The sequence below is a fragment of the Cannabis sativa genome, chromosome 3 (assembly GCF_029168945.1).
Source record: "Cannabis sativa cultivar Pink pepper isolate KNU-18-1 chromosome 3, ASM2916894v1, whole genome shotgun sequence".
Classification (NCBI taxonomy): domain Eukaryota; kingdom Viridiplantae; phylum Streptophyta; class Magnoliopsida; order Rosales; family Cannabaceae; genus Cannabis; species Cannabis sativa.
In genome coordinates this window covers 3,271,766-3,296,805 of record NC_083603.1, presented here as the reverse complement: position 1 = coordinate 3,296,805, position 25,040 = coordinate 3,271,766, and the positions used below count along the sequence as shown (strand labels likewise).

The 25,040-nt window shown below is 28.4% G+C and overlaps 4 protein-coding genes across 5 annotated transcripts; 3 read left to right on the top strand and 1 right to left on the bottom strand.

The window, feature by feature from the left end:
• Positions 1-1,187: 1,187 nt before the first annotated feature.
• Positions 1,188-4,032, top strand: LOC133035572 (UPF0426 protein At1g28150, chloroplastic). Its single transcript, XM_061111474.1, has 3 exons — positions 1,188-1,339; positions 1,446-1,595; positions 3,636-4,032. Exons 1-3 carry the CDS (start codon positions 1,292-1,294, stop codon positions 3,816-3,818), a joined length of 381 nt encoding a protein of 126 aa, XP_060967457.1. The 5' UTR covers positions 1,188-1,291; the 3' UTR covers positions 3,819-4,032.
• A 4,633-nt stretch (positions 4,033-8,665) lies between these two features.
• On the top strand, positions 8,666-15,138 carry LOC115711174 (abietadienol/abietadienal oxidase). 2 transcript variants are annotated; one of them, XR_009686713.1, is made up of 10 exons: positions 8,666-9,033; positions 9,117-9,441; positions 10,081-10,230; positions 11,118-11,363; positions 11,633-11,728; positions 12,370-12,448; positions 12,920-13,041; positions 13,166-13,293; positions 13,515-13,786; positions 15,032-15,138. XR_009686713.1 is itself a non-coding variant. In XM_030639504.2 (9 exons), the coding sequence occupies exons 1-9, from the start codon at positions 8,789-8,791 to the stop codon at positions 13,618-13,620; spliced, it is 1,497 nt and encodes a 498-aa protein (XP_030495364.1). In that variant the 5' UTR covers positions 8,666-8,788; the 3' UTR covers positions 13,621-15,064. The 2 variants fall into 2 exon arrangements, 1 of the variants encoding a protein (XP_030495364.1); XM_030639504.2 differs by having other exon boundaries at positions 13,515-15,064.
• Positions 15,139-15,343: 205 nt separating this feature from the next.
• On the top strand, positions 15,344-18,404 carry LOC115711490 (uncharacterized). The gene is made up of 6 exons (XM_061111469.1): positions 15,344-15,494; positions 15,594-15,664; positions 16,898-16,946; positions 17,048-17,155; positions 17,619-17,700; positions 17,811-18,404. Exons 1-6 carry the CDS (start codon positions 15,446-15,448, stop codon positions 18,040-18,042), a joined length of 591 nt encoding a protein of 196 aa, XP_060967452.1. The 5' UTR covers positions 15,344-15,445; the 3' UTR covers positions 18,043-18,404.
• Positions 18,405-19,441: 1,037 nt separating this feature from the next.
• On the bottom strand, positions 19,442-23,333 carry LOC115711634 (uncharacterized). Its single transcript, XM_030640010.2, has 5 exons — positions 23,163-23,333; positions 22,878-23,055; positions 21,347-21,728; positions 20,864-21,207; positions 19,442-19,942 (listed from the first exon to the last, which is right to left on the bottom strand). The coding sequence occupies exons 1-5, from the start codon at positions 23,188-23,190 to the stop codon at positions 19,831-19,833; spliced, it is 1,044 nt and encodes a 347-aa protein (XP_030495870.2). The 5' UTR covers positions 23,191-23,333; the 3' UTR covers positions 19,442-19,830.
• Between the last annotated feature and the right edge of the window lie 1,707 nt (positions 23,334-25,040).

Genomic DNA, 25,040 nt, shown 5'->3' with positions numbered 1-25,040 from the left:
TCCACTTTAATAACTTTATCAATGTGTTTGAACTTTGAATTTGCTTTGTTTATTTTGTATGTAATAAGAACACTCCTACTCTATTTTTTAAAATATATAAAAAAAATATAATATTAATTTTATTTTCTACACATAATAATTTTTTTAACATATATAAATTTAAAATATTATATATATTATTAAAATAAATTTAAAGCATAACGAAGAAAAAGAGAAAAAATTGGTAAATTATAATAGAATAGATGTGTCATCGGTCAATGCCTACTGAAGGGTGGGGCAGCAAGAGCCACTGCCCTAGACCCCCAGCCCAAAGAGGTCCAATTTTTTACTTGAAGAGGATTAACCACTTGGAGATCTTGTTTGACCTTGTAGCAAGCCGATAAACGGGATTTGTTACACTTGCCCATTTTGATCAGAAACAACCGCAAGCCCACGAGATTCTCCAGTTGATTGGTTTGGTGCATCAGTCTGAGGATGAAAATTGCACTACTGGTCATTATGCCCAAGATAATAATGACCTGGTAGTATTGCTTGTCTGCTGTGTGGCTCACAGTTTGATCATATGGTCTCGAATTGGATGGACTGTCCTGTCGAGGTTGTTGAGTGTAGTTGTTGGACGTTCTTCTGGACCATACTATCGTTCATTTGGATTATAAGGAGCTTTCCCTCTATTTGGATCTCTCACGAGCGGAGTGTCTTTCGGTTTTTGTCGTCTAGTTTATTGATTAAATTGTCTAATCAGTTCGGTTGCTTGCACGAATCGATTATCAACCGTGCTTACATTGCTTGGAGTGCTTGGCTTAACTGTAAGGGCTCAGATGGTAATAATTAACTTGTCTGGATGGCCCATGCTCGTCTTTAGACTTTATCGTTCTTGGACATGAATCATTCCGAATGGTACATTGAGGAAAATATCGTCCGTCAAAAATTAGAATAAGAGTAAATAAAAAAGTTCAAAGCATAAAACATAAATTTTTTTTAGTATTAATGTATTATATAAATTTTTCTAAAAATAATTAAAAATAAAAGAAAATTACATAAATTACTATTTTTAATAAAAAATTTACACTTTTACGTTCAATTTTTTTTTTTTATATTTTTACATTATTCTATAAATACACACAAAAAAAACACATGAAAATAATAGAAAACCAACAACAAAACAACAGAAGAAATAATATTTAAATAATAAGAAAATAACAACATAAAAATAGTGAATAAAATCTGAAATTTATCCAAAAAAAAAAACAGAGAGGTGCGAAGAAGAAGAAGATTGTGGAACAAGTTGGAAATGGCTCATCTCTCGTCCAGTACCACCATCTCCACCCCTCCTCTTCTGGTTTGTTATCTTCTTCTTCTTCTTCTTCTTCTTCTTCTTCTTCTTTTCTCAATTTCTCTAACTCACTTAATTTTGATTATATGCTTAACAACAACAACAACAACAGTCGAAGCAAAGGCCAAGGACACTAATTCAATACCCATTTTCATCTACATCCCACTTGACAACTCCAATCGCTAGTTTTCGGAGAACCAATCGGTTGACAGCGTTTTGTTTCAATCCCACTGATGAACCCATTCTCAAAGATGCATTAAAGGTGGTTTCTTTCTTATGCTAATTTATTGGGGTTTTTCTTGTATTTATTGCTTTTATGTTTGGTTGAAATTCTAGGTCTCAGCATGATTGGTTATTGTTAATTTTCTGTGGAATTGGGAAAATTTAATACCCAATTTTGTATAAGTTGAATTGATTTTGCTGGTTGGGTAAGAAATTGTTGTGGTGTTTTGGATTAGTAATGAAGAAATTGGTTGAATCTTGTGGTGTGTGGTTTAGAAACTTGAGAATTTAGTTCACTTCTCAGCCTACTATGGCTTTTTTTAGGGATTATTTTTAAAAGTACACAAAATTAACCAAAAAAAAAAAAAATTACAAAAATACAGATGTAGAGAATTTTAAATATTTTTCGGTTTTTAAGATTTTATCTACAGAAAATAAGCTCTTTTATGTTTTCGTGTTATTTTGATGTTATTTTTCGGTTACTTTCACGTAGTTTTTTTATTGTTTTCGTTTTGTTTTTATAGAACACTGAAAAAATATACATTTGAATATACAAGTGTAAATTTTTTACTAAAAATAGTATTTTGTGTAAATTTCTCGTTAGCTATATAAGTGAGAGGAGTGTCTTGGGATAGAAACTAAGTATCAAGTACAGAGTTTTGTTCTATTTTTGTTGTTGGGTTCTGCTCTGCTGCTATTGTACTTAACCTTTGATCGATAAAAGTGTTCGGTGTTGGCTGTTCTTTTGGACTGAGGGTCAAGAAGAGCTGAAACACAAGATTGCTGTGTTTGTGTTTACTTTGTTACTGCATTAGTTTTGATCCATTCGTTTGTGTAAGATAGATTATTTGTTTTAAGTGTTCATAGACACCACAAATCTGAATGTTTTTGTGGCAATGATTGATGAGAATAGATATTTATATGAGTGACATTTTGATTTTGAGTTGTAATGCTAGAAGCTCATTTAATGTGGTGTTTGTTTATGTTTATGTTTACATTTCAAGCTTTTGTTTTTGCTTTGCTTATGCAATATGCCTTAATCAAGTATTCCTCCTATAGCTGGTTCATTCTTTCGGTTTGACCATCTGTCTGCGGATGGTTAACCGAGAAAACTTCTCGAGTCTGATCACTGATGATGTCAACTGAGCTACATCAGCTGGGCATGCATGAGGCTCAGGAATAAAAACACCCTACTTTGAGAACCGATCAATCACAACCGAAATTGATCTCATCCCATCAACCTCAGGAAACCCCACAATGAAATCCATTGCCATTTTCTGGAGAGAGATTTCATGAACATCATAGTTCTAATTTGAATGTCAAACTTGCTTTGCTGGAATTATCTTTTCTAGTCTTAAATTAGCAGCTACACCAATAAATACATGTTAGATATAAATTAGAAAAATTGAACCTACTTACTTCTTGAATGGGGAATGAACCAGATATTTGTATATTCAAATCCATAACCTGATCTTTTACATCTTAAACTAAGCAAATACATTCGAAATCCACCCACTGATCTTTCTCTTATCAGCTTATCTCAATCTGATTACTTTCTCTGCACATGCTGTCATTGCTATGTATTTTGTTTTTCAATATAGTCCGTTGGAAGCCCCGAACAACTTTTGAATCGAAATGAAAACGAGATATAACTTCACTTCCTTCAGTTGAAACTAATTTTGGTTGTAATGAAGTTTCTATTTACTGGTTTGGAATCAGAATTGCTTACTCAAAACTAAGATTTTGTTCTAATTATTCTCTGTTTTTCTTTTTCTGGTATAGATTCTTATGTATGACCTGGTTATCGAATATTCGAGTATAATTCATAATAGGAGTATATGGGTTGTTTCAGAAGCATTGTTATTAGGTACCAGTATTGTCCAACATGAAATGATGCCTTACAAGTAGTTATCGGGTTTCTATAATAGTTATTAAATAACAACTCTAATATAGTGAGAGGTAGTAAATGAGCGGGATTATGATAGTAACTGTTATGTTGATTCTAATGAATTCGAGCAGTGGCTCTTCCGAAATCTGCCAAAGTTGTATTCATTGTCACTTACTCTCGATTTCTCTACAGGAGCCAGTTGCTTTCATGGGAGGGTTGTTTGCCGGATTGTTACGACTTGATTTGAACGACGATCCGCTCAAAGAATGGGTTTCTAGAACTGTGGAAGCCTCTGGAATAACGGAAGAAGAAATCGATGCAGACGGGTTGAAACCAGAGGAAGAAGAAGTCCCAACACAGATAGAGATTGAATGACATTCTCTACTATGTTTGAACCTTGTAAATTTGATGTTTTATTGAATATCTTTTCCATTGTCTAAAATAGGTTAAATATATTTATATTACAAATATGAAACTTCTTATAGAAATTAGATCGGACAAGCAATAAATTTGTAATGAGTTTTGGTAAATTTTGAAAGAAATGGTTATGAATTATGGAGTTCTAAAGCTTCACTTGTTTTCAATGAAATTGTTAAATTGTAAAGCTTTACTTATGGATTTGCATAATGTTTCTGTTATGGTTGTGAAACGGTACGCTAACGTGGTTGTTGCTCGTAACTTTGTTAGAGCTTTTATTTTTTTACATCTTGATAGTGTTTTTGTTATCTTCTTTGCTAACACAATTTGATGGTTAATAAATTGGGAAATTTACATGGTATACTAACTTCTGTTATTTTTTTACAAAAATACTGCTAGGCGGTATTTTTTACTTTTTTACTGTATTTTTTTATAAGTTTCATACTGCAGTATATTGTGTTAAGTTTTCACTGGTGTTCTACTGGTGTTTTTTAGTTGTTCTACTGTTGTTTTGAGTTGTTCTGTTTTGTGTTTTACTGGTGTTTTATAAAAACACAATATTTTTGAAAACTTTTTCGTGTGACAGTATTTTTATAAAAGTTGACCAAAATTGCAGTATTTTTGTAAGTTTCTCAATAAATTTGATATTTTTAAAAGTTGAATTTGTTTAGAGTAAATACCATTTTGGATTTTGTGTTTTGCAAAAGTTACAAATCGGATCTTGTGTTTTGTTAAATGACAAAATGGACTTTGTATTTTCTAAAAAGGTAAAAATAGGACCTTGACCTTAATTTTTAATAACTTTTTTTCTAATATAACCAACTTGAAGACAATTTTCAATATGAACAAATACAGAAAATGTAAACAGTTTTGTCATAGTACTTTTAGATCGTATTATAATTAAATTTTATTTTGACAAAAAATCAAATTAAGGTCTTATTTGTACCATTTTAAAAAATACAAGGTTCATTTTGTTATTTAACAAAACAGACAGTTCGATTAGTAACTTGTGTAAAACACAGAGTCCAAAATAGTATTTACCCATTTGTTTATGACCAAAAGTTCTAATTTTTTTATCTTTTTTATTTATACAAATTGATTTAACTGACTAAATGAGTAATGATATGTTAACAAAATTACTGAGATTTGTAATTATTTTTATATAATATATATATATATATTATTGTTCTTGTTAATAGGTTGTTCATGCCTTAGTTAAGCACACTATTGTTATTTCTATAAATACTATGGGTGTAAAGTCAAGAGAGAATTGAAATTAAGTGTAATTAAAGGTGATTACACAGTTTTACGTGTATTTTTAACCACGTAATTATACAGTAATTGTGTAGTTGGAAGTAATTAAAAGGCCTCAATTACTTTTTAATTCTCATGCTCATCCTTATGAGAACTGAGTGTAATTATTAATAATTTTCTATTTTAAATATTATTATGTAGTAATTTTTTTTTTGTGTAATTACTAATTATTTTACCAAACAAAAAATTAAGAATTCAAAAGTAATTATGATCTTCTATTTAGTGTTATTAAAATATTGTATTTTAAAATAGTGTAATTATTTTATTGTAGTAAATACACAATTACTTTCAAACACGCTTTATTTAGTAATTCGAATGCCCTACTTGTATTAGATCTTTGATCGAGACAAAATCCTTTAATGAATGAATCTATTCGGTTCACGTCTTAAGGTATCTTTTTTTTTTCAGAATAAATAATAATAACCACCAACAATTTTCTTATTTGTATCTTTTTTTGACATAATGATTAAAATTACTTAAAAATTCATGATATAAATATTTGCAATCAGTACAGTAATTTTCTCGAACTATCATAGTTCATTGTCTAACCAAAAAATATACATTATCAAATTATAAATTATTGAAGAAAACAAGTCACACGAGACAAAACTACCTCTATAAATTTAAACGATAAAATAAAACTATAACGTACATCATATTATATTATTTTGTAATAACATAATGTACAATTGTACATGATATTTTTCTTTTGTATGTTACATGGTGTCAGGCCCGGCCCTGGGCATAGGCGGGCTAGGCCTGTGCCTAGGGCCCACCTATCCCAGGAGCTCAAAAAAAATATTTACCTTTTAAAATTATACCATTTTTTTTTATTGATTTTGAAAAATACCATTTTTTTTTCTAAATAAGGGCCCAAAATAATTTTTTTTTCTATGGCCCACTAAAAGTCAGGGCCGGCCCAACATGGTGTGGCTGTACATTAAATACAAGTATATATATATAAATATATATATATTATCATTAGCCACTCATATATTTTATTAAATTAAATAAAGAAAGAAGAAGAGGATTATGAAACAAAGTCTTTGAAATTAATTTAATAAATTTAGTTGTAAATTTTACTTAAAGCAACAACCTGTATCTTGCTGGCATATGATTATAGTCTAAGAACCATTCATTCCTCTCTAACACAAATTAAATTATTTATATACAAATAAAATTATTATAATTTGCTAAATTACAGCAGAAACTTTGGCCCTTAATTTTTGGAAAGATCCCAAAAAAAAACTTGTATAAAATTCCAACTACTAAATTGTGTCTAGCTTTTTCTTTGAAATGAGTTTTGACTAGTCAATTATTTATGTTATTTTTATCTCTAATGCCAATTTTGCCCCTCTACAAATCAATTCCCAAGTTATAACACTAGGGGTATAATGGTCATATCAGTGATCATTGTTTGTTTTTTTTTTTTAACGTTGCTCAAAGCTTGTTATAATATCAAAAGCAGAAACTTATTAACACTTCTCGAGCTCAGTAAAGGAATGAAATGAATTGCCAAGAATAAGGGAAAGTCAAACTTTTGAGTTTGACCATTATTGATTGAACTTCAAATTCACTCACCCTTAATTTTTTGAGTTTTTTTTTTATACATTTTAATTTTTTTTTGTGTATTTATATAAAATATACGGTGCAACTTAAATTGCACCTTAATTCAAATCGTAATTTACATCGCAACCCATGTAGTAACTCAGATCGCAATTCTTGGAAGAATCTAAATTGTAAGAACAAAAAAAATAAAGTTTTATTAAAAATATATGAAGTGATTTCCTAATTTATTACCATTTTTTAGAGAAAAGATTGATAATTAGAAATTTAAATGAAAAGAAATATGAAAATATTATATTATATTTCTGATGATTAAAGTTTCATCTAAAAAGGCCTATTTTGGAGCATTATATACATCTATAAAAAGTTTATGTACAAATAGCAATGGATTACCCTTTTGCCTTTTTGACTATAATTTTTAAATATTTTTCAACAATAAGAAACACTTTTATATGTAAGGATATTGCATTTTTAGTAAAACAATTAATTAATAAATTAAAAAGAAAAAAAAAGTAATAATACTCTAAAAAATTAATAAATTTAAATTGATCTTATTTCACTAATTAAAATTGTTGACCTATAGCTAACTAATTTATATATATATTTATAAGAAAATTCGGGCATTATTTTTGTTCTTATTATAGGAATGCCTTTTTTTTTCTAATATAAGGAGAAATTATAACTTGATTAATTATTTTTAGTAGATGTTCTATTAATTTTTAAAAAAAAATTAAATAATTTATCGTGCTAAAATTAGCGTTGAAACAGCTACTCGTGTCAAATTTTTATAAATTACAATTATTTTATGCATCGTCATATAAAAAAAATTAACACACTAAAAATAAAACACTAACAAAAATAACATTATGTAGTAGCTTAGCTTCACGCTAAATTTATATTATTATTTTTTTTGGTTCAACTAACCCTATATTTATATATATTTATATATATATATATATTAAATAAATTGCTTACACACTCTAGCTATATTATATCTAATATATTAAGCACAAATTGCTTCTTTAGTGTAAGTAGACACTATTTTTCTATTTTGTCTCAACAACTAGAGTATATAATTAAAGCTTGAAAGTGCATTAAGGAATTTTTCTACTTTCTCTAATATAATTATAGGGATATGATATTGTCCCGTTATTATATTTTCACGGATTGTAATCCGTGATGTACGACAATCGTCAGATGAAGAAGTTATTTGATCTGACGGCTGAGATTGATCTAGGAGTAATTAGGATTAAAAAGTAGAAACGTATCCTGACACTCATTTAATGTACCCTGAGACCCATCTAATGTACCACGAAATACATTCCGTAAAAGTACATTACGGGACAAAATCATATCCCTATAATTATATATTTTAGGATATTTTTATAATGTACCCTTCTTTAAAAAAGGAGTCTAGTAATACACTTTATATCTATTTCGACATATAAGAGAATGTTTTAGTCTAAACTTTTTTTATAGTCGTCTATATATTATAATTATTTAAGACATTCTGCAATATTTTAAAAAATTAAAAAAAAATAATTTATTGAAAATAGGGTTCAAACAGCCTGTTGCATGCAAAATTCTTTTATTTTATACGCGTGTGAAATAGAATGTTTGAATCCTATTTTCGGCGTGTTAAATGTCTCAAATAACTACAATGTAGACGATCATGCAAAAAAATAAAATAAATTTTTTTTTCAGATACCGAAACAGATAAAAAGTACATCATTGAAGAATTTTTTTATTATTTTATGTTTGTGGCTTGTTTTTTTTTTTCTTTTTTACATTATTTGATGTAAAGAGAGAATAATAACTTGAGTACCAATATATATATAAAATTATATAAAGTTAACGTGGTCATACTAAATCTTAGCTACTCAAGTCAATGATAGCTAGCTAGCCTCCTCTCTTCACATTTATTTTTTTATATTTTTTATTTTTGCTCAATTAGTTGTCATAATATATAAATAAAAAAAAAGTTCAAACTCTCACAAACAATCCAAGATTGTGTGTCTCTCTCCAATTTCTAATTTCTTAGAATAAAAATGGGAGAAATTGATTGGTGGTGCACATGGATTATTATTATTATTATTCCTTTTACAATCACAATTATATTAATTTTTCTTATTAATATTTATTTACAAAAAGAAAATTCAAAATTGGCCAAAACTAAACACAATAAATTGCCACCAGGAAGAAGAGGTTGGCCTTTGATTGGTGATAGTTTCAATTGGTATAATTCTGTTGCAAGTTCACACCCTCCTACTTTTGTAGAACAACAAGTCAAAAGGTACAAAAATAAATTCTTCAATTTTTTATTTAATTAAAATAATTTTATGATGATTTAATTATTTTGTTGTGTTTTGTGTTTAGGTTTGGAAAAATATTTTCGTGTAGTTTGTTTGGAAAATGGGCTGTGGTGTCAGCTGACCCGAGTTTTAACCGATTTGTTATGCAAAACGAAGGGAAGTTGTTCAAATCAAGTTACCCTAAATCGTTTCGGGATTTGGTTGGGAAAAATGGGGTAATAACGGTTCAAGGAGAGCAACAAAGGAAACTTCATGGAATTGCTTCTAATATGATGAGACTTGAGAAGCTTAAGTTTCATTTTTTGGAAGATATTCAAAGGGTTATGGCTAAAACTCTTAATAGTTTTCAACATAATCAACTCATTCTTCTTCAAGATGTTTGCAGAAAGGTAATGTAAAAAATTTCTTTAAAATTTTGCAAACCATATATATATATTTTCAATTATTTTGTAAATTAGTTCAAAATAGTCGTTTGAGTTCGATTTTGCTCAAAATATTTTTGTCTAAAGACTTTATTTACGAATACATTACTTCTTTTGCGAATATTTTTTTCATTGTAAATTAATTTAAAATAGCTGCTTGAGTTTAATTTTGCTCAAAATATTTTTGTCTAAAGACTTTATTTACGAATATATTACTCTTTTGAGGTTATGTTACATTTTTTTAAAAGAAAAATTAATAAAAAATCAAAATAATTGCTTGAATTTAATTTTGCTTGTAATATTTTTTTTCCAAACTTTATAAATTATAAATTAATTTAAAATAGTTGCATGTGTTTAATTTTGCTCAAAATATTTTTGCCTAAAGACTTTATACACGAGTCTATGAAAAATGTGTAGATATACCCGATGAGTATTAAACTTTACGAGTTTATTCATAAGATAATATTTAATAAAAAGTACATAGTTTAAAATAGTATTAAATATTTTTTTAAGGCTTAACTAAACATTTTTTTTTTCCTCTTATGATTAATTAAAATTTATTATGGAGAAATTATTTATTTATATAATGTATATGATTTGATTTAGGTGGCTATTAATCTAATGGTGAATCAATTATTGGGAGTAACAAGTGAAAGTGAGATTAATGAGATGGCTAATTTGTTCTCTCACTTTGTTGATGGTTGTCTTTCTCTACCTATAAATTTACCAGGTTGCCCTTATCACATTGCTATGAAGGTAACACAATTTTTCTTTTCTTTATGGTATTTATCAATAATTTTGATTATTATGACATATATGGAAAGATTTTTAGAAAGAAAAAAGATACAAATTTCTACTATAAGTTCAATTATTTGGTTACAAGTTACCATTTTAGGGGACTCATGTTTTTTGGGGTTTTAAAAAGAAATTTTAGTTAATATTATTTTGGGCTCTGTATTTTGTAAAAATTATCATTTGAACTTTCTATTTTGTTAAATGATGAGATAAACCCTGTATTTTTCAAAATTGTTCAAATGAACTTCGAGCTCAATTTTAAATAATTTTTTTAGTATAACAACTTAAAGACTATTCATAGTACAAACAAATGTAGAAAATGTAACTAGTTTTGTAATAACACATTTAGATCGACTTATTATTAAGTTTTATTTTGACAAAAATCAGTTCATAGTTCTATTTAGCATTATTTTAAAAAATACAGAGTTTAATTTATCATTTTACAAAACAAAAAGTTCAATTAATAACTTTGACAAAACACAATGTCTAAAATAGTATTTATCTCTAAATATATATATATATTTATTTTAGAAAATAACCTTTAATTGTAATAAAAAATCTTGAAACATACTTAAAGCAAAAATTATAATTACTCCTAGTTAAAATAATAAAAATTTTGTGAGATTTTTTTTTACTATTTCGATATGTAATTATCAATTAAAAATATTATTTGTGGAGCTTGTATCACACTTAACTCCATAATAAAATTATTTTAATTAAATAAATATTATGTTTAGTGTAATTAAATTTAAAAAATAAAGTATTTCTTCGTCCATTTTGCCCTAACATCTTATCGAAACATGTCGAAATTTAGGTTTTCTTTTGTTGTTGTTGTTGTGATATTATAGGCAAGAGAGAAGATAATTAAGAAGATAAACAGAACAATAAAGATGTATAGAGAAGAAGGATCAATGGAAGTGAGTATGAGTAATGGTGTTTTAGCAAGATTATTAGAGGAAGAAAGTTTACCAGATGAAGCTGTTGCTGATTTCATTATCAATCTTCTCTTTGCTGGAAATGAAACCACTGCTAAAACTATGCTTTTTGCTATCTATTTTCTTACTCATTCTCCACAAGCTTTGAAACAGTTACTGGTAACTAATTCCTTTTCTTGTTACATAAATATGCAAAATTGACCTTTTGATAGAGCCTCTACTCGTTTCAGCATACAAAAATTGTGATTCTAAATAACTATAACGTACATGATAAAAATTAGATTAAAATACTTTTTTTGATGTCGTAATAGATAGAGTGATTTATCGAAAAATTCCTTTAAGGGGGTGTACTGCAAATTTTTTCTATAATTAATAATTAATAATGATATTAATAATAATAATAATTTGGAAAATTTGATGATTAATAGGATGAACAAGAGAGCTTGAAAAGTTGTACTTCTGGTGATGATGATGAAGAAATGCTTACATGGCAAGACTACAAAGCAATGTCTTTTACTCAATGTGTAAGTTAAATATTTTGGGTATTATTGCAAATATTTTGTTGAATAGTGCCATTTTTTATAATTTTTTTTAAAATAGTTTTTATTACAATCTTAATACTTAATAGAAAAATTCTTGATACTCTATTGAGAGATTCTCAACACCTTATCTAGTAGACTAAAGAGTTATTAAAACTAATGTCACTTATTTTACAAAATAGCATTATTTAAAATAGTTTATAGTTTTTACCAAGGGAATATACTTAGTATTTTATCTTTTTCTGAAAATATATTTAGTATCTTATATTTTCAATAATACTTATTTAGTATTTTATATTTTAAAATTGCATATATTTAACACTATAAAATAAAACTTAATTAATATAATTTTATTAATTTTTCCAATCAGTTTTCAGTTATATGTAATTAAATAATTAAATTTGAATTTAAAATTTGTAAAATTGAAGACAGTTTGATTGTACTGATAAAATTTTATCAAATATGTATGTTATTAAAATACAGAGTATCAAATAAGTATTATTGAAAATATAAGACAGCAAATCTATATTTAAATAAAATATAAGATAGTAAATGTGTATACACCCTTTTACCAATTATTTATAAATATGCATTATTTTTTATTTTATTGTTATGCATATGTGTAGGTTATTGATGAAACTCTTAGATTAGGTGGGATAGCTATATGGTTGATGAGAGAGGCCAAAGAAGATGTCAAGTACCAAGGTATATCTACTTACATTTTTTGTACAACTAGTTTTGAATTATACTAATTAACACCTTCTAAGTTTATCATATATTATTCCATAAAAAAAAGTTTATTATATATTAATATGTAGAAATGATGGGAAAAAATTGTTAGGATAAGAACCTCAAAAATATTTACAAGTTATACTAAGTTATGAGAGTAAAAAAATGATGGAAAAAACAATGTTAGGATAAAATCTTAATATACTAACAAGTTATATTAATTGATTATAAAAAAAAAAAAAAAAAAAAAAAAGAGAGAGATAATACTAATTTTTATAAAATTTTTACAATTTTATATTAAAGTTACATTTTTCTAGTATTTTATAAAAATACAAGAAAATTATATGAAAGTAACAACAAAATAATATTAAAATTTATTTATATACAATTATTATCTATTAGTATATTAATTTCTAATTATTATTATTTTTTAATGATGGTGTGCAGATTATGTTATCCCCAAAGGGTGCTTTGTGGTACCATTTCTTTCTGCAGTACATTTAGATGAAAAAGTGTACAATGGAGCTCTTGATTTTAATCCATGGAGATGGATGGAACCTGAAAACCAGGTTGGTTTTTTATTTTCAATTTTTTTTTAAAAAAAATTATAAACTATAGTAATTAATTCAATTTTTATGCATATTATAATCCAATATTAGCCATGTCAATTGTAATAATTTTATTTATTTTTAGGAAAAGAGAAATTGGAGAAATAGTCCATTTTATGCTCCATTTGGAGGGGGTGCTAGATTTTGCCCGGGAGCCGAGTTAGCTCGCCTTCAAATCGCTTTCTTCCTTCGTTACTTTGTTACTACATATCGGTAATTTTACATTCAATTCTCACATTGAAATAATTAATAAAATTATTTATTATCCTAACAAATAAGGGTAATTTGACAAAAGACTCATTTTAGTTATTTTTACACGATAAGTTCATATTAATAATTTTTTACTTATTAAATATTATCGATATTTTATTTGATTTGAAAAATTATTTTATAATTAATATTATCGAAGAGTTTATTTAAGCAATTTTTTTTAGGTGGACACAAATGAAAGAAGATAGAATGTCTTTTTTTCCTTCTGCCAGACTTGTAAATGGTTTCCAAATTCGCTTAATGAGACGACATGTAGAAGATGAAGAATGAAGATGAAATATACTTATTTTCTTTTTTTTTTTTTTTTTCTTTTTACATTTCATTTTGTTTTTCTTTTGATGTACAAAATTGCTTTAATTTTTGTCAAACAACAAAGATTTCAAAAGATGATGTAAAAAGTTCAACTCTTCCCCCTTATGATCTTATATCTTGGGAGGTATTTTTGTTTTGTTTTTCTTGGTTTTGCTCATGTGGCTATTTCCAAGATAAAAGTATGATAAGTTTATTTTTATTGTGTCAAATAATAAATAATAGTAGTCTCATCATAGCACTTCAAGATCACAAATTTATCTTCTTTTGCTAAGTTAATCATTATGCAGGGCTAATTTTAAGGGTAAATAAGTGAGGCATGCGCCTCAAGCTTCAAAACGTTAAGGGCTCAAAAATTTTGAAAAAAAATATATTAATATGTAAATAAAATATTAAATAATAAGAAAATATTACAAATATAAGTTGGTGCAGTGGTAAATAATCTTACTCTAAAATAAAAGATTAATGGTCAATTCACAATCTCTACTTTTCTATTTTTTTCAAAATAAAAATTAATGTGTAGATGAAGGATTGAACTTTGAACTCTTAAGAGTTTTACAATTTTTTACCATTACACCAAAGCCCTAGTATTATTGTTTTGATAATAATTAAATATATATAGGGATTTTAAAATTTAATTTTATCTTAAGCTCCATATACTTATGTGATAGTGTATCTGAAGTTAATAGTAGACCCAAAACATTGCACACTAAGGACTACATATATTAAATAAAAATAAAAATTGTAAATGTGAAATTTTTTATATGAAAATGATCACATAAATACAAGAATTTACATAAAATAGACTAAGTTGTAAGGATAATAAGAGAATACCTTTTGTTTTGATATGTGTTCTTTTATGTATTGTGACTTTTTTAAAAATATTGAATTTTTAATAGCTAAACTCTTTTAATTATTATTTCACTTGAATTTAATTATCCAAACACAAATTTTGACGATAAAATTCTCTAAATTATTGAATTGGAAGAAAGTTTAAGAAATGTATCATCCGGTTAAGTGTCATTATAGACTCCTTATGTATACATTTTTGTATATATGTGACATGTTTATATTGGTACACCTAATATTATAATCTAAAAATTATTTCAAAATTTATTTTAAATTTAAATAAAATTATAAAATATCTAAAAAATAAAAAATATTATAAATTTTGAAATAATTTCTAAATAATAATATTAAGTGTACCAATATAAACATGTCACATGTACAAGAGTATACACATAAGCAGTCCATGATGACTGTTAACCGAATGACACCTTAAATTTGCTAACAATTCAGTAGTTTAAAAAGTTTTACCGTCAAAATTTAAACTTGGAGGATTAAATACAAGTAGAACGATAGTTAAAAAGAGAGAAATGCTGAAGGGTACCAGTGGTGCCTAGCACCCTCCTATGTGTCAATATCGCTATTGGTCTAACTAAGTATCGGGTCCCATATAATTTAATATAATAGCTTTTAGAGAATATTGCTAACCAATCGTAACGCAACATGTCGAGAAAATGCTAAACACCACTGATACCTAATAAGAATACACTTAAAAAGATTTATTAACCGCCAAAAACTCTTAAATAATACCAAATATGGTAATAATAAAGCCCATAAATAAAACCATAGTAAGCGGGCTCGGGTTGACCCGACCCGTTAATAGAGGAAAACCATAATATAGGGCAACGGTTTCCACAGTTTTCTTCCTCAAACTCATAGTTTTCTTTTGCATTATCATCAGAGCTACTGAAAGCCATAATCTTTCTGAGGAATTGCAGTAATGGCAGGCAGAGAAGTTCGTGAATACACCAATCTCAGTGACCCAAAAGGTATTTACTTTTCTTTTTTTGCTCAATTGATTCATTCATTAATTGACATAATTTGATTTTGTGTTTTGAGAAAATTCAATTTAATTTAATCAATTGCAGATAAGAAATTGGGGAAAGGTAAAGATAAGGTTGATGATGAAGATGTAACATTCCAACGAATGGTTGCCAAGGTTAGCGCATTTTACCTCATCTATTTTCCCTTTTCTTTCTTTTCAAGTTCCTATTTTTATTTTCAATTAATGAAATTTTGTGTATTTTTTCAAATGGGCAGTTGTTAAATGGTGAAATTAATTGTTGTTTATGCATTTAGAACTGTTGTGGGGTTGAAAAGATAGCATTTTTGAATATTTCACTAATGGAAATTTATTGAAGTATTATTGTTTTGGTGCATATTAAGCTGTTTAAGTGGGAAGCTTTCTCAAAATAATGAAATTCAGTATGTGTTTAGATGTTAGATGTGTCTGTTGTTTGTGTTTAAGAGTTGTGTTTTTTATGATTAAGAATCATTTTAACATGTTTTCAGCATCATGGTAGATCATATGGCATCTACCATAATGCTGTTTTCTAATCAGTTTTTAGATAAGTAATGATGCTTAGCATCGGTTTACTGAGTTGTTAACTCGGCCACAGAAGTGACAAGAGTTTATAATAGCTTGTTGTGAGATCGAATTACTAGTAAATCAAGTGCTTGTTTTATCGTATGTTTAAATGATTCGCGGTCACCATTTTAGTCCCTGCAACCTTTAAAGTTAAAGAGGGAGGTTGAGTTTATTAAGTGGGAAACTTTCTCGAAATAATGAATTTCAGTATGTGTTTATTTAGATGTTAGATGTGTCTGTTGTTTGTGTTTAATGCTTTTCGACATTGGAAATTTATGGTAGTTTTGTTTGTTTATGATTAAGAGTACTTCTGAGATCATATGGCATCTTTCAAGATGCTGAAAACATGTTAGGGAAGCATCTAACTTTCTCGATTAAGATTAGTGTTATTTTCCTTACACAAATTTGTTGTCCTTGAACACAGTTTAGACACTAAATGATGCTAGCATCGGTTCACTGAGTTGTTAACTCGGCCATAGAAACGACACATGTTTAAACGATTTGCGGTCACCATTTTAGTCCCTTCAACATTTGAGGTGAAAGATGCTTTAGGGAGGTTATTTCTAATCGAATGGTGTTCTTGTCAAGGTTTAGGGAGATAAATAAGGCACACATTATTCGTCCTATTTCATCATAATAGCTTTTTGTCAATAGTTGCAGTTGCAGACTAGATTAATTATTCTTGTCATACTTATGATCAAGTCTGTATAACTTTTTATTTTTATTTGCAACCTCAAGTGAAGTTTCTGATAACATGCCCCTCAGGGATCTTGGCTTCTTCTACCGGTATGACAATGCAACCAGATGCAAGAGGTTGCTGGAGAAAGAGGAGGCTATCTTCATGGACGAGGCGGTATCTCTCTTTACTTGTATTTCTTGTCTATTTCGTGATTGGAATGTGAAATTTATGTTTGTTCTTAGTTTACATCTTTTAACATGGTTGAGAGTGAGCAGCCTTGGACAGTGATGACCTTCTATATCTCAAGGAGCAAATGGAAGCTGAGGAGGACGCCGAGCGTCTCCTTCGCCGTACTGAGAAGCGGGCATTTGCTGCCTTTAAGATATCCTTTCTCATTGTTTTAGCAAATTCTGATTTTCAACTGCTTAAGTTACTCTCATAAATTGCTAGGAATCACTCTTTGTTGGATGAGTATGAAACTTGTTTAAAGCTTCTGTTCAAATTTTCGAAAATACTTTTGATCAATTTCGAAGTATGATAGCTCATTAATGCTTTTATCTTTTTGAAAATTTTTCATATTTATCAATTGATAAGTATGGTTTTTTCTTTTAATTTTTTAAATGCATTTGTGAGAAATACTATACTGATTTTGAACTTAAATTCTCCTCCTAAACAATCACTAGTTGAAGATATGAGAAAATACAGTTCATCTTTTTCACTTGTTCTACCTTGAAACGAGAATCGAACTGTTGTTGTCATTTTTCTTTCTCCTATTTCTCCTTTAGATGAAACTTGTTTGTGATTAGACATTTTTTGTGGTACAAATTTCCTTAACCAATTGGCACAAAGCTGCAAGTTTAGTGGATTCTTCACCTGCAAATGTTCCCTTGCCACTTCGCGTTGAGCCGAAGCCAAAGAGCGGAATCAGGTATGTTCGTGCTCGACATTTTAACCGACTTAGTGAACAAATTGAATATTTTCAAGCTATACCTTAATTTTCTTTATTATGTTATATATTTTACCTACTTGGAAATTCAGACAGCAAGATTTACTAAGGAAGGTAGTGGAAATTAAACCGAAACGTCATAGAGTCTCGAGCCCACCTGATGGGAATCAGTCTACTCGGGGTTCAGTGAATCTCAACTCAGAATCTAAAAATGAGAATGAAAAGAAGTACCCATTGTCGAAATCAGAAGGCGAGAGTCGAGTAAATAATCCTGTTAAAGGTTTGTTAGGCTTAGCTTATGAAAGTTCAGACGATGAAGATTGAATAACAAACGGGCAAGAGTGAGTTAACAAGATTACAATTTGAGTTGAAGAAAGCTCTATTTTCTGTATTCGGAAGCGGTTAGAGTTATTAGTATCTTCTTTTTGGTCATTCGGGACTTGTGGCGCAATGGAAACAATCGAGGATCTTGATCGTAAACCTCGTAATTTTCGAATGAAGGAAAGTCCATTTTTGTAAACATTCCCAACTTAGTAAAAACATTCTTAGTGTTTTTCTAGTACTTGTTAAAGTGATCTATCACAAATAAATTAAACTATGTTGAACTATGTTTGACATGAATCTTTACTGTGTTTATATTGTGAAAGTATGTACATTTATAACAACTTAAGATCTTCATTGCTAAATAGTTGATAGCATTTTTATTTTAACAAATTTGTGAGAGGTATTTACTAGAGGAAAACTATTGTGAAGAAAATCAAAGTTTCATAGCACATATTTATAACATATTAAAAAAGGATATTTGTGGCGAAATCTTTTTAACATTTGTAATTGTTACACATATGACTCTAATAAAAAAAAAAAATTTTTTATTTTTACACTTCAAAACAGCTTTTTTTTTTTTTTTTTTTTTATACGAAATTCTATATAAAAATTCCTATTGCAACTAGCGCTGCAACCTAAATTGCAACAAAAAATCGTATAGAAACCCTTATTGCAACTAGTGCTGCAACCACTTTAGAAATTCAAACTGTAAATTTGAAAAAAAACAGTATATGGGGTAATTCCCCTAAAAAAAATGGCGGCAAACTTACTTTATTTTACGATTTTGTTGCATACTCTTTTTTAGTTGAATGACTATTTCATTACGAAATGAAAAGAAAAACCATTCCAACTTAACATGAGAAGAAATTTATTAATTTTTTTTATACATTTTAAATTTTATATCATTCTTATTCTCATTTTCATTTCTATTTCTATGATATAATATTGCTCTACACATGTGTCTAGTATGTGTAGAGCAATATTATCCTTAAGTAGCAAGAGAATTAATATTGTCATTATTATTTTTAATAGAGATATTTGCAGCGAAATTCTTTTAACATTTACAAATATTACACATATGACTTTAATAAAAAAAAGTGTCGGGAAAAGTACCTTATCTTACGATTTTGTTGCAATCGTATCTTTTTTTAGCCATTAAGTGCCAACTCAAAAACACGTGGTGACATATTATTGGACCATATATTAAATAAGCTAAAGAAATATATCGCCACGTGTTTCTGAATTGGCACTTAACGGACTTAATTGTCACTTAACAACCAAAAAAGAGTACGCAACAAAATCGTAAAATAAGGTACGTTTGAGTTGTTGATTTCATTACCACTAGCACTGCAATCTGCATCAAACACAATCAAAATCAACTTTCTCTTTACACCATGTATGCTCTTGGAAGTAAACTTTAGATTTCATTCATTTAACTTACTAAGCTAAAATGTATAATGAACAACTTTTTCTTTTTTGAAGCCACTAAGGCTAGTTTAGTGGTGAGGGAGGGATGGGAAAAAGGAGAGGTTATAAGTTCGAATCCAAGACCTTTAAGCTACAAACTATTAATTGATTGTAAAAATACCATTACGCTACACTCAAAAAAACTTTTTCTTTTTGAAACTAGGTTCCTTGTCCGAACACTACTATATTTGGGAACCAAAAAATTATTGCGAATTGATATGTAAATATATAGGAGGGACATGAACCTCAGATCTTGTTAGTAAGTAAACCACGTGTTTGACCATTTGAGCTAGTACCCCCTTCGAGCTTCAAAACTCGAATCTAAGATTTTCTCCAGTTGTTGAAAATTCCGCCCGCAAATGATTTCAGATTTCCCCAGAGTGAGGGTTTTTTAACAAATTCTTCTACACTAGTCTGCTTAGAATAATTGTCCCTGAACAAAAAAAGTAACAAGTTTTGGACCAACTAAAATACTAAATAACAATAAGAGTTTTTTGCGGCTAAACTCTTTCAACTATCGTTTCACTTGCATTTAATTCTCCAAGCTCAAATTTTGGTAGTAAAATCCTTCAAATTACTGAACTGTTAGTAAATTTAAAGTGTCATCTATTTTTTAGAATTAACTGCCAACATAGGCTATACGTGGCATGTTTATATTGGTACACCTAATATTATTATTTTTTTATAATTTTAAAATGAATTTTTAAATAATAATATTAGGTGTACTCATATAAACGTGTCACGTGTACAAGAGTGTACACATAAGCAGTTCATGGTAGCAGTTAACCGAATAATACCTTAAATTTACTAACAGTTAAATAGTTTAGAGAGTTTTACTAATAAAATTTGAACTTGGATGATTAAGTGCAAGTGAAACGATAGTTGGGAAGATTTCGCCGCCAAAAACTCTAACAATAACTGAAATGAAACTTAGTATTTATAGTTTCAAGGAGCACATTAGAAGTTACATCAGAAAAAAATTCAATGACACGAAATACATTCTCATTTCATGGTTCCTTATAGATACATAGGTAACAAGAGTGAGTTGAATTGTGTTGAAATCCATGGCTTTTCAGACTCATATTCTCTTGGTCTACTCTACATTTTGAAAAGCCCTGAGAAACTATTAAAGTTAAGATCTTTGTGTCCGATTTCGTTCGGACGATCTAATTTTGTAGAACTCAAAATTATTGTTCTAAAAATAACTTATTCTTAAAACTGTTGTAGAGAGAAATTTGTAAATAGTGAGGTGAGGATTCCATTCATTTGAAAGGAAGATATGATATTCAAAAAAGAAGTAAAAATCTCTGATAATGATGAAGAAAATAAAAGATTATTGTGTAGAAATGCTTACAGATCATCCGAAGCAGCTGACTTTTGTTTATTATCATCACCATTTTCAATGCTTGCATCCAAAACTTTTGTAGTATTCATCATCTGCAAACCCTCCTCAACAAAACCAGGACTGTCATTCTCGGCCCGATCTTCATTCTGTTTCTCATTTTCTAAGTAAACAGAAGATGCACCAGAGACATTTCCGAAACCTTCTTGCAGCACACTACTCGGGACTCCAACAGATTCAGAATTCTTGCTCTGAACATCCTCAATCGCCACGTTCTTTTGACATGAACTAACATTTATTTCGCCATGTCCTTTAAGAAAACTATCTTGTGCTGCTGCAAATTCAGAAGAACCATCCTGCAATTAGAGAGATGGAGATGTTAGACACATCAAACTTCGGGTTTTTGGTCCGATTTAAGTCACATCCATCCAACTTCTTCAGACACTTGCTCGATAGAACACTTCTCAATGGTTATTACAATAAGAAAAAACATACTATATTTACAGCTTCTTTCGTGTTGGGAAATGTCTTTTCGGCTGAAGAGGAAGATAGTGAACTGCTCTCTGCTTCGATACTCTTGTCCACGACACTTTTAATCTTGACAAGGTTGGTTGATGTTGTCTGAATATCATCTTGAACACCAAGATTTACTGATATATTACTTTTTGTTAACTTTTTGGCTCTCATTGAAGGTTCCTTTGTTTTTTTCGTCTTTTTCTTTCCTAAGCCATTTTGATTCACATTATCCACAGCAACAGATGATTTCGATTCGGACTGCAGTTCTTGCACGATTAGCTTAACAAGATAGTAGGAGCCACCAGTTTGTTGTGTAATAAGGTAAGGAGGAGGAAATTTTCCACCATTTGTTGCTTTATAACTGCAAAATACACAAATAAAAAGTTCATCAAATGCTCCTATCTGCTCACTTATTTGTTTAGATCTCAAATGTTCTTTAGTACTATGCAGATCTCGTGCGATTTTTATTTTTTATTTTTTGCTTACTATCTGGATAAGTGTGGACAAGAATTTCGGAATTCTGATGAACAGAGTAACCCATACTCTTATAAATAGCTCAACTTGTTCCATGTGGGAAAAAGGAAAGAGCATTACTATAAGGAACCGATGCCTCCAACCCCACCATATTTTGATTGGTTTTGCAATTGAATAACGGGTCTCAAGTACTTTACTTTAAAACTAAAATATATAGAACCCGATACAAAATTGCACAACATTCAAACTTAAAAAGATCCAACATTGGTTTGATATCTGCAATTTTTCAGCTTCTACTCAAAATCATAAAATTTTCGCAGGTCAATTGAGTATCGAGTCTCACATATTATACTTCAGATTAAAATATATAAAACCCAATATTAAATTATACCTTATCTAACATTCAAACACAAAAAAGTTCAAACATTTGGTTTAATACTATCCACAGTCATTCAGCTTCTACTCAAATTGTTGAGAATCATGGGGTTCCATCTCAAAACTAATTAGTAATGAGTGGAGTAGCCCATGTTCTTATATATGGCTCAATTCTCTACCATTTATACCATGTGGGACAATGTCTACAATATTCTCCCTCAAGATGGTAGCTATTTTTTGCTCACCAATCTTAAACCGTATCAGAGTGGACATGGTCACTATCTGTATAAGTGCAGATCAAATAGGATCTGATACCATGTTGAGAATCATAGGGTTCCCTCTCAAAACCAATTGGCAATGAGTGGAGTAACCATGTTCTTATATATGGCTCAATTCTCTACCATTTATTCCATGTGGAACAATGTCCATAATACAAATTACAAAATTTCATCGGTCTCATTTATTTTACTTTAGATTAAAATATATAAAACCCGATACTAATTTACACCTTACCAACATAAAAAGATCAAACATTTGGTTTGGTACTATCCACAGTCATAAAGCTTCTACTCAAATCACAAAACTTTATTCATGACTTTCCATTAGCAAATGACAAGAACCCAAATACAAAATCGAAAAGAAGAAAAGGAAAGATTCATACTTGTCAACAAAAGCTTCAACCACAGCTCGACGTTCAGCTATACACTTCCTTTTAGAATGAAGGCGAGTAGTGGGTTTTGAGCTAACAATCTCATCACCTTTCTCGGACTTGTTCACACTCACAGAAGAAGCAGCAGCCACAGCATAAGATTTCCCAGTTCTTCTTCCATTAGAATACACTGTTCAATCAATCAAATTCAAAAAATTGAAAATTGAAAATTGAAAATAAAAATGCATGCTTTGAAATCAGAAATTGAAAAGAGATAGAGATGAAAGAAATTGAGACCGATTTTTGAGATTGTTCGTGAGATCATGGTGATGGGATTCTCTGATTCACTGGTTTTCTACGCATCGGAGAATCTGTTATTCGAACAAGAATTGAATGTAGAGAGAGAGAGAGCCAAAAACCCAACCAGGGTTTTAGGAAGAAACCTTCTTTGTTTCTTTTTTATTATTATATTTATTTTGAAAGAAAATATTTATATATTGGAGAAATTTAAGACCAAAATTATGTAGATTATTTGTAACAAATCACTTTTTTTTTTTATTATTTTAGTAAATATTATTTTAGACTATTTGTTTTGTAAAAATTATTAATTGGACTTTCTGTTTTGTTAAATGATAAATTTAGTAAAATTATGGTCCTGTTTGGCTAAGTTTCTACTTTTGTTTATAGCTAGAAGTATAAGATAAATATAAATTTTTGTCTTATTTTTACCGTTTAGATAATTATTATATGATTTTTTTTTAAAATGAAAAGTATTTTTCAAATTGTTTGGATATCATTAAAAAAATTGTGAGTAAATTAAAATCTATGTAAATTATTTTAATTTTTAAAATAGCTTCTTTTAAAAGGATTTTTAAATTATTTTTTTTTTTTATTTTTTATCCAAATACCCGCGAAGAACTTTTTTAAATTTAAAAGTTAAAAAAGAACTTATAGAAACTAACCCAAACAAGAATTATGTAGATTACTTGTAAGAAATTATTTCTCTTTTTTTCTTTATTATTTTAGTAAATATTATTTTGAATTATTTATTTTGTAAAAATTAGAGAAAATGATTGAGACACACTTAAATTACACACACTTCTTATATACATAATGATGTGTAATTAATCTCAACTATACAATTAAAAGTATTATAGTCTCACTTAAAAATATAAATGACTAATATTTATTACACATCATTGTGTGTAATATGTGTGTATCTTGCATTACTCATAATAAATTGAATTTTGTATTTTTTTAAAAAAAATTGTACAAATAATATCCTAAGCTCAATTTTCATAAAAATAAAACTTAATGATAATAATATAACCTGTAGAGTTAGCCCTCAAGTGAAGTGAAGCGAGGCGAGCTAGGTGTGCGCTTTGTGCCCTAGAACGATGAGGGCTCCAAAATGTGAAAAAAAAATTATTCATATATAGATGAAACATTATATAATAAAACTTAATAATAACCTAATTTAGATGTGTTATGATAAGTTCGTGCTATAAATTGTATTCAAGTTTGTTTTATTAAAAAAAAATATCAAGAGTTGAGCTCCGGTACTGTTTTATATAATTTTAAAAAATACAGGATATTTAATTTGTTTTAAAGTGGTCGTGTACATTAAATTTATTTAAGACATCTTGTATAATTTTTAAAAATTTTGGAATAATTTACAGTATAAAAAATAATGTCCAAATAATTTATTTTACACGCGTATAAAGTTAAAAAATCATGTGTGCGATAAACTGTTAAAACTTTATTTTCAGCATGTTAAACTTTTTTGAATTTCTTAAAATTTTGTTGGATGTCTTAATTAACTACAACGTACTACACGACCATAAAAAAATAGACTAAAAAATTTTACTGAATGCCAAAACAGATAGAGGATGCACCATATAGTTTTCTAATATTTATATATTGGAGAAATTTTCACTTAAAAGAGCAAATTATCTAAATTATCATTTGTAAGAAGACTAGTATTAATTACAACTTTCTATTAATTTCTTAGTTAATTTTCACACTCAAAACACGCAATCAAGCTATCCGAAAGACTATACTTACGAACGACAAGCTATCTGGAAGGATGTCCGAATGTATGACAAGCTATCTAGAATACTCTACTTATGGAAGACAAGCTATTCGAAAGACTCTACTTACGAAGATAAGATATCC

What these genes read in the sequence shown, in the direction of transcription:
- LOC115711490 (XM_061111469.1), top strand. Translation starts at nt 15,446, where the DNA reads ATGGCAGGCAGAGAAGTTCGTGAATACACCAATCTCAGTGACCCAAAA. An exon ending in TCCAACGAATGGTTGCCAAG is followed by an intron (nt 15,665 to 16,897) that starts GTTAGCGCATTT and finishes CAATGCAACCAG; the next exon opens with ATGCAAGAGGTTGCTGGAGA. An exon ending in GGCATTTGCTGCCTTTAAGA is followed by an intron (nt 17,156 to 17,618) that starts TATCCTTTCTCA and finishes CCAATTGGCACA; the next exon opens with AAGCTGCAAGTTTAGTGGAT.
- LOC115711634 (XM_030640010.2), bottom strand. Translation starts at nt 23,190, where the DNA reads ATGATCTCACGAACAATCTCAAAAATCG. An exon ending in GTTGAAGCTTTTGTTGACAA is followed by an intron (nt 21,729 to 22,877) that starts GTATGAATCTTT and finishes TGTATTTTGCAG; the next exon opens with TTATAAAGCAACAAATGGTG. An exon ending in CGAAAGAAGCTGTAAATATA is followed by an intron (nt 21,208 to 21,346) that starts GTATGTTTTTTC and finishes CTCTAATTGCAG; the next exon opens with GATGGTTCTTCTGAATTTGC.
- LOC133035572 (XM_061111474.1), top strand. Translation starts at nt 1,292, where the DNA reads ATGGCTCATCTCTCGTCCAGTACCACCATCTCCACCCCTCCTCTTCTG. An exon ending in TCTCCACCCCTCCTCTTCTG is followed by an intron (nt 1,340 to 1,445) that starts GTTTGTTATCTT and finishes CAACAACAACAG; the next exon opens with TCGAAGCAAAGGCCAAGGAC. An exon ending in TTCTCAAAGATGCATTAAAG is followed by an intron (nt 1,596 to 3,635) that starts GTGGTTTCTTTC and finishes ATTTCTCTACAG; the next exon opens with GAGCCAGTTGCTTTCATGGG.
- LOC115711174 (XM_030639504.2), top strand. Translation starts at nt 8,789, where the DNA reads ATGGGAGAAATTGATTGGTGGTGCACATGGATTATTATTATTATTATT. An exon ending in GTAGAACAACAAGTCAAAAG is followed by an intron (nt 9,034 to 9,116) that starts GTACAAAAATAA and finishes TTTTGTGTTTAG; the next exon opens with GTTTGGAAAAATATTTTCGT. An exon ending in CAATGTCTTTTACTCAATGT is followed by an intron (nt 11,729 to 12,369) that starts GTAAGTTAAATA and finishes GCATATGTGTAG; the next exon opens with GTTATTGATGAAACTCTTAG.